The 12988-nt window shown below is 42.9% G+C and overlaps 1 protein-coding gene across 2 annotated transcripts in view; it reads right to left on the bottom strand.

Moving 5' to 3' along the window:
* Window positions 1-12988, bottom strand: part of SNCAIP (synuclein alpha interacting protein) — an 81978-nt gene that overhangs the window by 22100 nt on the left and 46890 nt on the right. For both annotated transcript variants that reach the window (XM_077753031.1, XM_077753032.1), the window contains exons 5-6: window positions 10043-10156; window positions 2170-2295 (exon numbers count right to left, since the gene is read on the bottom strand). In XM_077753031.1, coding sequence (XP_077609157.1) covers window positions 2170-2295; window positions 10043-10156 — 240 coding nt within the window. The remainder of the gene's footprint in view (window positions 1-2169; window positions 2296-10042; window positions 10157-12988) is intronic.

Here is a 12988-nt window from a genome sequence, read left to right as displayed (position 1 = left end):
TGCTCCCCAACCCCCACCCCAGCCTACCCTCAGTCTCTTTATATCTTTTGTTTCCCTTTTAAGTCTCACACCCCGTGGACAGACCCGCTTCCAAGATTATCCAAATTTCCACAGCCACGGTATCTCATGCCAAAAACATCATTAGTATTAAGTGGAGAGATGAATGGCCTAAAAGCACAGACGGCCTCTCTTCACATACGAAAGAAAAATAAGCGAGATCTCAAACAGAATTAATGATATCAGCTGGTTTTCTTTGGCTTTCGGTCACTTATTAGCTGATGAAAAAGTTCAAGACGATTACATGTTCGAGGGTTTTGATAAATGGAAAAATGGAAGTTTTCGGTTTTTATTGAATTATTTTTTCCTCCACAAAAACCTGCTGCCATAGTCCTTTCACCTTCCAGAGATCCTGGTAGTAACTTAAATTTCTTTTTTTTCCCCTCGGTTCTCATTTCTCATCACTGCTTTTGCAATGCAGTGGCTGAAATGAGAAGACGCACACTTTGCCAACAATGAGTGGGGAAACTTCCAGACACTCGGAATATTTCCTATCAGCATCACTCTCCAAAGAGCGGATGCGCTGGACAGCACTGTGCTGTTACCTCTGCCTTCGGCTTTTATGACTCTCTTGCCTTTCACACTGACAGCTCTTCCAGATTTTCTCCTGTCATTTCCAGAGTCCCCTTTACCTTCATAAGCAACTGGTTCTCACTGCCTGGAATTTCTCTTTCTCTTTCTCTTCTTTAAAGTTTATTTATTTTGAGAAAGAGAGAGAGAAGGACAGAGGATCTGAAGCAGGTTCCGTGCTGACAGCAGAGAGCCCGATGCAGGGCTTTGAACCCACGAACCGAACCATGAGATCATGACCCGAGCCCAAGTCGGACCCTTAACCAAGGCCTGAACTACCGAGGCCTTGCATCAGATTTTCTCACTTGGCTACAACCTACCTTGCACACAGTAGGACATCAGTAAGTTCCTGTTAAATAAGTACATGGAGTTGCAATAAAAGGAACAACATGTGAGAAGGTAAAAAACGACTGTTGTTTCCTCAGAGCTGTTCTATGCACCAAGCTTGTTTTGAATGTTGTGAACTCAGTGAGGTAAAAGCACTTTCTTTAATCAGAGCCTTCAGCCATATGCTGTTAGTCAGGAGGGGGCTCTCTCACATTTCAAGCAGATGTGGGAACACAGCCATAGATGCTGGGTCATTCTTCCATGATACGAACGGTGTGACTGGTCTGATTCTGGTAATTATACCTTCCTACATCAAGTTCTGGGCCACTAAACTTTGTTTCCAGTGCAAAGCCTCTCCTCCCCTCACAAGGTCACGCCTCTTGCTCCTCCTCTTTCTCGTTGGTTGTGGTCTCTCTTTGCTTTATCACTCAGGGCCTTTGCTTTTTTTTTTTTTTTTTTTAAGAAAAGGGTTTATCTGCTTTTTACATTCACACATGCTTCAAACTTCTGAAGACCCTCACTGGCTTTCAGTCATGTGTTATTACAATGGCAGCACTGGGTTGGGCTCAGCTTTGAGCAGCAGAGCGTTCAGCTGATGGGCGAGACTCCAACTCCACTTCTTGTGGAAACTCTGCGCGCTCTAAGGCAGCCCTCCTGGATCCTGTCTCAGGTGGCTGGGGGCAGGGAGAAGAGCCTCCTCACCCCTCTAGTGGCTCTGCTCCCCAGCCGTTTTGACCCTTGCACACACAGACCATGGTAATACTTGTGAGGCACGTAGGGCCACATGACAAGGCCGCCTGAGGCTGTAGGGTATAGCGGCTGGCCAGCCTAGACCCTGCCTCACCTGCTTGAGGGGTCGGGGGAGCAACAGCCCTACCTGAGGTCTCCCTGTAATCAATTCAGGGCCTTCTGAAAACATTCGGGAAGCTCAGTCCTGCCCTAGAGAAAGGAGGCAAACCACAGCCCTCTGTCTCTAGTCCCTTTTGACAGCCTTCAACACTCAAGGAGAAACTTCTAGGGCTCTTTATGCCAACATTTGTGTGGACTTCTGGAAATACAACTATATCGACTTAATTCCTTATTATCTACTATAATGGAAAAAGCCGACTTCATCCATATCTCTTCCAGTAAATGAAATGTCCCTTTTTTTTTTTTTTTTTTGGTTCATTACTTGATAAACTCACTTCTCTCTTCAAAGCAGCAGGGCCTGCGTACCTGTATGCACCCAAGGTAGCCATGCTGTGAGGCTACATGAACGGCACTGTTGCCATCTTGGTCCACTTCATCCAATGAGATGCCCTGTTCTTGCATAAACTGAAGAAGCCAGAGAAGAATTTTCTCCTGTAAACACACAGACAGTTGCAATTAATGGACCATCATGTCGTAAAAGTCTAAAATAAAGACAGAGGAAAACACAACTTCTAACTTGGGAAGCTTAAATACAACCAGGTTGACCCCCTCCGCAGAAAATACCCATTCATTCTGAACTGAAAAATCCATGCCTCTCTCTGACTCAAGTCAATGAAAGAGGAACACTCAGAGAATCTTAAGAGGGGGAAGTCAGAAACGTCCTTGTTTAAAACTGACTTCCTCTATGGATGTAAAATTGATGTGTAGAAAGTTTGAGTCCCTCAAAGTCACACACCTAAACAGATTCAAATTGAAGGCCAGAATCTAAGTCTTTTGATGCCAAGGAAATGTTTGTGCTAGTTTGTTATCCTGTCTTTAGGGTTCAAGAATATTATAAAATCTCAGACACTGAGATAACCAGCTTTTCCTTTGAAGTCGATAATGCTTCAACCATGCCTTGATAATCCCAGACCTCCCGCAATCAACAGGCTGTCAGAGAGAGCAACGGCTTAAGTTGCTTAAGTAGAAGAACCTCACCAAAATAAAACCAGAACCTTCTGGAATTTTCTGACCAAATGTTGGTGGGGTTGTAAAGGTAAAAGTTGCCCTCTTTCTGTTTTAAAGGCAGGTTGCCTGATGTCTGAACACAACCTTTCAAGAGCAAAGACAAAGAGTGCTCAGTGTGTTGCCAAAATCCGTTTGCATTTTACCCACTGGGTCTTTTGTGGTATTTTCATGTTATGTTTGGCCTCAGGAGAAAGCAGGGGGATGGGATTTCACTGTTTTAAAATAGAAGAATTAAATATAATGTTAAAAAAATAGGAAAGCGGGAAAAACAACAGCGTGAAGTTTAGTGAGTGGAATTTGACATTTCAAAAGACAATCACGTGTTTGAAATAGCCTTGAACCTCTCCTTAGCCTTTTAAAGGATTTTTTTTTTCCCAGTTACTTGCTCGGACTGGTCATGAACTTTTATACTTTTCTGGATTAAATTTGCCTTCACCTTCTGAACATGCCAAGTAATCTGCTAAAGGAATGTCGGATAAAAACAGCCAAGTCCTTTAATGCTTCACCCTTCATGGGGGGAGCAGGGCACTGTTTATGAAGGCATTGGTGACATCAGTGACAGAGCGAATATTCCCACCATGCTCTTTCCACGTGAGCAAGCAGGGAGTAAGACCCCTAAAGAGCAAAAAGAGAAAAATGTAATGAATGCCTCTAGCCTACCAAGGAGGCACCCAGGGAAAGCACGGTGTCAGCAGCAGAAGCAGACAAACCTTGTAGAACATGGAACTCTGAACACCCCTGGAGAATGAGGTGGAGAAGGGCCTGGAAGCCAGGGCTGGGAGCTAGAATCTGGTTAAGGGTATGGCAATGTGCTTGCCCTCTTCTTTGGAGGCAAACTTGGAACAAGGTGGGGCTGATTGTTGGACCACAGCATGTGATGTTCGATACACACAAGGTAGAATCACTGTATTTTTCCTAATTAGGAAGGGATATTACTTTTATTTGGAGCCAGATTCTGCCACGTGATCTCAAAGACCTGGGTGAGCAGACAGATCTCAGGATAAAAAACAAAGCCAACTGGTTTGAAGTCAATGGCTAAGACAGGGAAACATCAAGAGGGTAGGCTATCAGGGTGCTTGGGTGGCTCAGTCAGTTAAGCATCCGACTTCGGCTCAGGTCATGATCTCACAGTTTGTGGGTTCGAGCCCCGCATCAGGCTCTGTGCTGATAGCCAGCTCAGAGTCCGGAGCCTGTTTCAGATTCTGTGTCTCCCTCTCTCTCTGACCCTCCCCTGCTCATGCTGTCTCTATCTCTCAGAAATAAATAAAAAGCATTAAAAAAAAAAAAAAGAGGGCAGGCTGTCATGATTTGACTGGTGAAAAAGATGGCTCTGTCATTTCAGTGGGTCATTCTTAGGTGTGTGGTCACTTGGCTTGCTCTGTGATATTAAATCAGGGCACCTTAACATGGCAGAGTGAGAGAGATTTTAGGAATCATCCCATTCAAACACCCTTGTTTTATAAATCAGACAGCCAAAGAAGACAAGTATATATTCTCTGATATTCTAGCAGCACCCTTCCTTAGCAAGTAAAGTTTAGAGGAACACAAGACAGTCAGAAATAGCCTGCACGTCCCTTCTTGTCAGGCATATTTTCATATTTTTCACTCAGTTAATAGCACAGTGGATAAGTCTACTCCACATGTACAGAACATGCCCTTTACTATAATCCACAGTGTTCTGACTTTTAATAAAAGGGTTGTAAGAAACGGAACACTGCATTACATATGACTAGAAATTTTCCCCTGTAGAAATATGGAGAAGAATTTCTGATGGCATGGATAACTCTTCCTTATAATTAAATTCTAATCGAAGATACAAGGCTTGTAGAAAGGAAGAGCCATTATTCTACTGTTCAGAAGAAGGAAGGTCTTTGCCCAGAGTCTCAAGTTCAGTTTTGTGTTCGGTACTGGGTAATTTACTTTAGTAAGAAGCTAAGTAATTAGCCTGTTCTTTGATAATCATCATGGAAACAAAGGTCTGGAATGCTGGGGTTTTGGTAAAAGCACGTTCAGCAACCACTATCAGAGAAAATGCTGTTTTCTGCTCTGATTCTGGAGAACATGCCAGCAGAAATTGATGGGTGACTTATTTGACAAATATCTAGTAAGGAGAACAAATACAACTCTTTCTTCCAACTAAGAAGGGCCTTACGAGATGCATGTGTATCAAAGATATATAGGTAGTGATGTCTACCTCCCTTCTTAGACAGTTAGGGCTCTCATTCTGTGCACACGTGCGTGTGTGTGTATGTGTCTGTCAGGGAGATGCTTAAAGAAGATGCAATTTCTGATTTTCATTTTCCCATAATTCACTGCTTTCAGAGAACATCCAGTGCAGTCATATGGATCGAGGGGCTCTTCTGTATTATTTCCGTCTTAGAGAAGGCCTCTCCAACCTCACATTCTACCCATCCGCCCACACACTCAACTAGACATTCAATTTTTAGCCATTGTGAAACTTCCTTCATGTTCTGGTTTTCTTTTCTGGGGATCTTTCTACTCTTTTGATAGCCTGTTTTACTGGGGCATTTTGCATGTTGTTAAAGGCAGTGCAATTCATTTAATGAGGCAATCATTACATGTAATTTACGACATTTGCTGCACAAAGTCTCATAAAAAAATGTAAGTGAAAAATGCACCACAGGTTTCTTAGTGCCATCAATCAGTAAAGTATCTACAGTTTTTGTTCCGACCGTACGTTCTGAAGGTGGCAATTTCTTCTGCAATCCTAGACATCAAATCTACTATACTATCAAAGGTATATACTTCAGTCTGGTTTTTGAGATGTTAACATGTAAAAAAATGGTCAGCCATACTTTCATGGTTCATGTATTGTGAGACAAATGCAGAATCCAGAGACGTAAAATGTGACCAAAAATTGTATCTGGGAATTTGTTAAATAGGTCGAGGCTTAAATCATTCTTTGGCAAGTTTCCCATATGTTTTACTTACGGTGAAATAAGTCAACTGGACAATATTGAGATCAATAAAACAGGAAACTGGAAGAAGCCCAAGTATCCTAAGAAGCAACATTTATCTAATGTCTACTATGTGTCAGCAATGGGTGGTGGTCATGTGGCTTTTTGCCACCTGGCAAAGAAAGTTCTTTTTCCACGTTAAAGATGAGCAAACTGAGGTACAGAGAGATCTTTTCTTTTTTAAAAAAATAAATGTCTCCAAGGACCCCGAGCTAGTAAATGGCAGAGTTGGGATTTAAGTTCAGATGCGGTGCCAGTGTTCTCCGGGTCTCTGCTTTCAGTCTGCTGACGAGGAGTGTCTGCAACCACTCACTGACCCACGGCCCCTGATTCTGTAATGGACACGCTCATTTTGCACCCCTTGGGTCACAGAAAGCATGGTTAACAGCCCATCACCCCGTGGGTTCATGGCACTCCATATCACATACGCTGTTTCAAAGATCATTCTTTGGAGAGCAGATGGGTGATCCCGCGAAGCTGAGGGGTTTCTCTTCCGCTTTCGTCTGCAATCACAGCACTTTGAGTGTTGTTTACTTATTTCTACCCCGTGACAGTGAAAACAATCAAGTCCACAGTATATTTCGCCTTTTGAAAGTCAATGGTGGCAAAACAATCACATGTAGCCCCTTATCTACCTGCCTAATGCTGTTCATGACCGTTTGTAGGAACTGCTGAGTCTTTCCTTTTTTTTCAAAAAGTGTTCCTGATTTTCCTATCCCTTTGTTTCTGTTTTGTTTTGTTTTGATCTGTACCAGGGCCAACATTTAAGACGCTGAATGCGGGGCACCTGGGTGGCTCAGTCTGTTACATGTCCTGCTTTTGGTTTTGTTCAGGTCATGATCTCACGGTTTGCGTGTTCAAACCCTGCGTCAGGCACCAAGCCGACAGTGTGAAGCCTGCTTGGAATTCTCTCTCTCCGTCTCTCTGCCCCTGGCCTGCTCGCTCTCTCAAAATAAATAAATAAACACAAAACATAAAACAAAATGCAGGATGCACCCCGTGTAAACAGAGCTGCTCTTGGTACACGCTGGGTGCTATGAGGGAGGTTGTTTTCATAGCAGAATATTCTTACCAAAAGTTACAGAGGAGGCTCAGAAACACAGGGGTCCCAAGGAACAAAGATCCCACCGAACCAGTGACCGGAGCAGAATGGGCTGAAGCCTCCAACCCTCTGAGGGCACAAGAGCTTTGAGGGAGCGTGGACCAGATCGTCAGAACCTTCGTGGTGAAATAAAAGAGCCCCCGTGACACAGCTGGTGGCTCTGACTTGCGACGATTCTGTCTCTACTGTTTGGCCAGCAATGTCTTTCTCCAGGGACAGCAAAGCAGGCCGGCTGGAGGACATCCCTGCTTTTTCCAGGAGTTTCCCTGCAGTTTGCACCTCCGTGCTCCCTGTGGCTAGCGCTGCTCCATACGACCAGGCAATGGAATAATTGCACCCTCTGAGACTTCATGTGTCAAGATGAGGAAAATCAATTCCTATCGTCCTAAGATCTATCACTCCAGGAGACCGCTAAAAACTGCCACTGCCCTGCGGTCCTGGAGTCTTTAAGGTAATTTTTGCGAGAAAAAGGACACAAGTTGGGAATCGAATAGAGCCCGTTCTTTGAGAATCTATATGAGGGGCAGAGGGCAACCAAAATAAACCAAGGGAGGAATTTTCCTCTGTACTATCCTTTCCAGAGGTATTTACTGAAGAAACAAAACCAGAGCACACTCAAGTGCCTGCCTGATGCAGAAAAACCTGCATGTGCTGAATCCATTAGAAAAAATGTTGAATAACAGTCTTCCTTGTGAAAATATTAGCCTTGTAACGGTTCCAAGTTCAGCATCTCCACAGGTTACCTGTTACATAAGTGCCTGCGGCGGGCGCGGGATTGCTGGGCGGAAGAGGATTCGCGGTTCTAAGGGGCTTCGGTGCTTCCCACTTGGGGAGGAGTGCTCCCCGAAGGGCGCTGCGGGGCTGCCCTGCTCAGAGCTGTACTCTGGGGCATTAAAAATGCCTCTCAGTTCGCAACAGCAACCTGAAGGCTGATGCTAGCACAAGGCAAACGTTTGACGTGGCTCTTCCGCTACGTCCCCGATTTCCGTTATTTTCCTCTAGCCACGCCATCAGCCAACCAGCCCCACAAAGGGCATTTGCTCTTTTTTGGTCCCGACAGCTTCACAATGATGAGAAACCCACCGTGAGAGGCGAGCAGAGACGCTGGCACGCCTAGGCAGCATTTCCCGACACAAAGAATGCCGGGGGCCCAATTATTTACTTAGAGTTTCAGAGCAGCAATGCAATCCCTTCCTCCTTCCCTTTGGCAAGCTCTACTGGAAGCGCAGGTAGCCTTTTCCACTGGTATGGAAAATTCCTTGCGAGGCTGTAGATAAGCCGATGGAATCAGGGACACGAAACAATTATTCAGACAGTTTGACAATAAAGAACATTCAGTTTGGTACTGAAAGTGATATACGAAGATTATCAGTGATTACATTCTTTTGGTCATTCGAAAATTCTATTGTTTCCTTTGCCAGGAGAAGCGAAACAAGGGCGTCCTTAGCAAATGCTTGGTAACTATCATGGCTGTTTGTGGAATGCTGTGACTGAGGCTCGGACCGGCAGGACACTGAGAAAATGGAGTAATTCTTTCAAAGACCGTGGCTTTGACAAATGTTCAGTGTTCTTCCTGCTCTTTTCTTCATCTGCTAAGTTTAGTACCAGGTACTCACTTCTTCGATGAGCTGTGTATTACAGTGTGTTAGAATTGTAAGAAAGTCTTCCTCAGTTAGATCAATGCTGTTATAAATGGGCTATAGGAATTATCTACACAGGCAGACACAAAACAGAATCTGGTCCTAAAATCAGAGGGCCTGAGCTGAGATGCAATCTTTGCTTACTGGGCACTGGAACAAGACCAGGGCAAGTCACTTAACTTTCTTCCTTGACTCTCGTCTATAGAATGAGTACAAACAATAGGATCCAACAGGGTTATTTTAAGGAATAAGTGAGATAATATACACAAACTCCAATGGCTTGGTGCCTGGCACATATAGTGAACATTACATATTAACGTATATATATGTGTTATATATATACACACACACATATATAGACACACACGTTGTATATGTTATATATGCATTGTATGTTATATTTATATATATGCTATATTTATATACGTTACATATATACACATACATATATACAAACAAACACACACTCATACCTACATACATATGTATAATTTATATTAATTGAAGTTACCATGGTACAATGTGAACTATCACCTAACATGGACTCCCACTAAAGAGAAAAGCTGTAGTCATATTCTCCAAGGGTATTTCTTGAACTTGAGATTGTCATGCTCGGAAAAGCATAATCTCTTGTTAACAATACCACAATTTACTGCCACTGAGAACGTTTATGAAGCCAAAAGGGATATGGTTATATGTACGAGAAGCAATTTTCTTTGCCACAAACAAATATGATTAAATCTATTTTAATACAGTGCTGACTTTATTTATTTTTTTAAGACTGAGATTGGCATTTTGTGGTTCCAATTTTTTTAAAAATATAATTTATACGTATCCGTCTCAAAGGGAGTTACTGATAGTTTTTGTACTCCATACCCCGGAGTGTGATCTGTGTACATAGATTACTCATACTGGGATTTCCTAGTATAGAAACTGGCTGTAACTGAGACTGATCGAGTTAGTGTGTTGGCTCATCTCTAATAGAGATTTACTTGATTAGTATCTTACTGAAGATTTTTTTCCTTTAACTGTTGGATACGAGAAAATGTAGCATCTTCCCTTTTGATGAAAGTTAAATGCATTTATTGCAGACAATTTGGAAAATACTAAAAAACAAAAAAAGAAGATAAAAGCCACTTGTAATTCTACCTTGAGTGATAACAGCTATGAACATGTGGCAGAGCTTGTTTTCTAATCTTATTATTTACGTCTCTTCCTCCTTTTCTAGATTTCAAAGTTGGTACCAAATTACAGGAGTGGTTTTATAGCATACATTTCAATAGTATATAATGAACATTTTTTCCCATAAAATTCCATCCTATGTATGTAACTTCATTATTTATCCAATATCTTATTGTGAGATATTTAGATTGTTTAAAACATGTTTTTCACTTAAAAAGATGACAATGAAATGATTGCTTATAAATCTGATTATTAGAAATTCTTCATACCTGACCAAAGCCACCTGCGTAATGAATAAGGCTTGGAAAATCCTTAGAACAACTCAGTTCGGCAATGGCCTCAGTTTCACTCACCATCCAACGGACACACTCCAACTGACCATTCTAGATTGACAAAAAGAAGAAAGAAATTCAAAGTAATTCAGGTTTGAAAAATAAGTCATAGGGGCATCTGGGTGGCTCGGTCGGTTGGATGTCCGACTCCTGATTTCGGCTCAGGTCGTGATGTCGTGATGTCACAGTTCATGGGATCGAGCCCTGTGTCAGGCTCTGTGCTCACAGCTCAGAGACTGCTTGGGATTCTCTCTTCCTCTCTCTCTCTCTCCGACCCCTTCTTGTTTGTGTGTGCATGCAGTCTCTCTCTCTCTCTAAGGCAAATTAAAAAAAAAAAAACAAATAAAATAAACTTAAAAAAAAAGAAAGAAAACCTCACAGGAGCGCCTGCATAATTCAGTTGGTTAAGTGTCCAACTCTTGATTTTGGCTCAGGTCATGATCTCATGCATGAGGTTCGAGCCCCACGTCAAGTTCTGTGTTGACAACACAGAGCCTGCTTGAGAGTCTCTCTTTCTCAACCTCTTTCTCTGCCTCTTCCCTGCTCATGTTCACTCTCTCTCAAAAAACCAACCAAACAAACAAAAACCCCACAAAAAAACAAACAAAAAGGAACAACAACAACAAGAAAACCCTAAAAATTCATAGATGGTAACTTTGCCAAGGGAAAAAAAATCTCGTGACTTTTGGTTCTTGTATTTGCCTTAATTTATTTGTAATATAAGCAGATCACCTATTACATTTCTGATCTGTGGCTTTGACTCAAAAGCAGTCAGAAAATTTTTACTTAAGTGCATTTTCATAAATTTAATCAGTTAGTTTAAAATCACTTTATTGAGGTATAATTTTGCATGCTATAAAACATACTCTACCCTTTTTTAAGCATGTGGTTTGATGAATTTTGACAAATATATACTCTCTTGTAACTACTGCTCCAATCAAGATACAGAACAATTCCATCGCTCCCCTCCCCACAATCTCTAGGACACCCCTGGTCTTAGGTCCTCACCTTTGCTCCAGGCAACCACTGATAGGATTTTTATTTTATTCTTCTGTGTCTCGCTTCTATCACTCAGCATTCATGCCTCTGAGATTCATCCATGCTGCTGCTTGCATGAAAAGTTTCTTCCTTTTTATTGCTAACAAGTGTTCCATTATATGAATATACCGATATCTGTTTACTCATGAACTGTTAGAATAGGCTTTTACCCTTGAGACTTTGAAATGGCAGGATTCCAAAAGTAAGAAAGAGAAAATAATCCTATTATACTGGCTCAAATGCTACCTTCATCCAAGGCTTGGGTGCCTGCGTCCCCACCCTGGCTCTTTCCTCTGGTGCTGAGACAAACCAGGAAGGCAGCTGTGACACGTATAACCTAGTCATGAGGACCCAGACTTGGGAATGGGTTTAAATCCTTAATCCACTACTTAATTATAAGACCTTGAATAAATTGCTTCTCCACTCTGACACTCCATTTTCTCATCTGTGAAATGGCAGGGATAGCAGTAATGAGCTCACACAGTTACTGCGAGCAGCAGATGAGACAAAGCATGTGAGAGTACTCGGGACACAACACTTATTACCTTTTACTAGTAGCGCGCTCTTTTAGATCCTCTATAACACAAATGAGATGTTCAGCTAACTTCCTGGTTTGCCCAGTGTGGGGCCTTAGCCCAGGAGAAAAGACCTGGAAGCCTATTCTAGACATAAGATGCAGGAGGTAATGTGCTCATTATTCATCTACACCAATTTGGATATTGGGATTTCAAGCAGTCAAGTCCCAGCTGTTTGCAGGCAGAGACGATCCTTCTGCTGGGGGAATCTAGCAGGTTCAGGTGTGTGCCAAGTACCTTCCACGTGCCCCCTGTGATCTGTCTCCTCCCTCCACTGCCCTCCTTGCTGCCGGAGGAGGTTGATCTGTATGGGCCATCTCCCTTGTCCCCAGGTTTGGCTGATGGAGAGTGGTCGCGGGACACCACAAAAGGAGAGTGAGCGTGGGGCACCTGGGTGGCTCAGTCGGTGAAGCGTCCAACTTTGGCTCAGGTCATGATCTCACAGTTCGTGGGTTCGAGCCCTGCATCAGGCTCTGTGCTGACAGCTCAGAGCCTGGAGCCTGCTTCAGATTCTGTGTCTCCCTCTCTCTCTGCCCCTCCCCAACTCATGCTCTGTTTCTGTCTCAAAAATAAATAAACATTTAAAAAAAAAAAAAAAGAGTGAGTTTGAGGTCCCATCTGTTCCTGGCTTCCCCAACCCCCATGGGGTCACCACTGGCTGCTGCATCCCTCTACCAGTCAAAGGTCAAAAATCAGCCAGTGCTCCCAGTCAGCCCTGTCTTGCTGGCACCCAAGGCTGCCAGATGGGAGCAGTGCTCTGCCCTTGCCCCAGGACCCTGCGCCTTTCCCCCTGGGCTCCCTGTACCCCACTCATCATCCTCTTGTGTATGGATCCTTCATTAGACATGTTCTTCACACTGCACGCTTTGAGGAAGCCACCTGGTCCCTACGAGGATTAATAAAAACCCAACAAACCACTGACACAATGTGCTCCATTCCTTCTGGATGAAGAAAGGAAGGAGAATCGTGGTGAGCATCTGCTAGGCAAGACCGTTCACAGCAGCTGGTATTTACACAGAACACGGAAGTATAAGGCAACATTTCTGATTTGAATGGCTTGAGTCTTGTGTCTTTTTTCTTAGTCTAACCAAAAGCTAACTAATGTTTTAAAAAATCCTTTCATGGAACCAGAATTGGTTTTGTTGACTTTCTCTATTTTTTTTTTTTCTATTCTCTGTTCCATTTATTTCTGCTTGAATTTTTAAGTTTCTTTCCTTCTGCTTGCTTTGGAGTTGGCTTTTATTTTTCAGGTTTCCTAAGGTAGAAGACT

Source organism: Crocuta crocuta, unplaced genomic scaffold (genome assembly GCF_008692635.1).
Source record: "Crocuta crocuta isolate KB4526 unplaced genomic scaffold, BGI_CrCroc_1.0 scaffold377, whole genome shotgun sequence".
NCBI lineage: Eukaryota > Metazoa > Chordata > Mammalia > Carnivora > Hyaenidae > Crocuta > Crocuta crocuta.
This window is presented reverse-complemented; position numbering and strand designations above follow the sequence as displayed.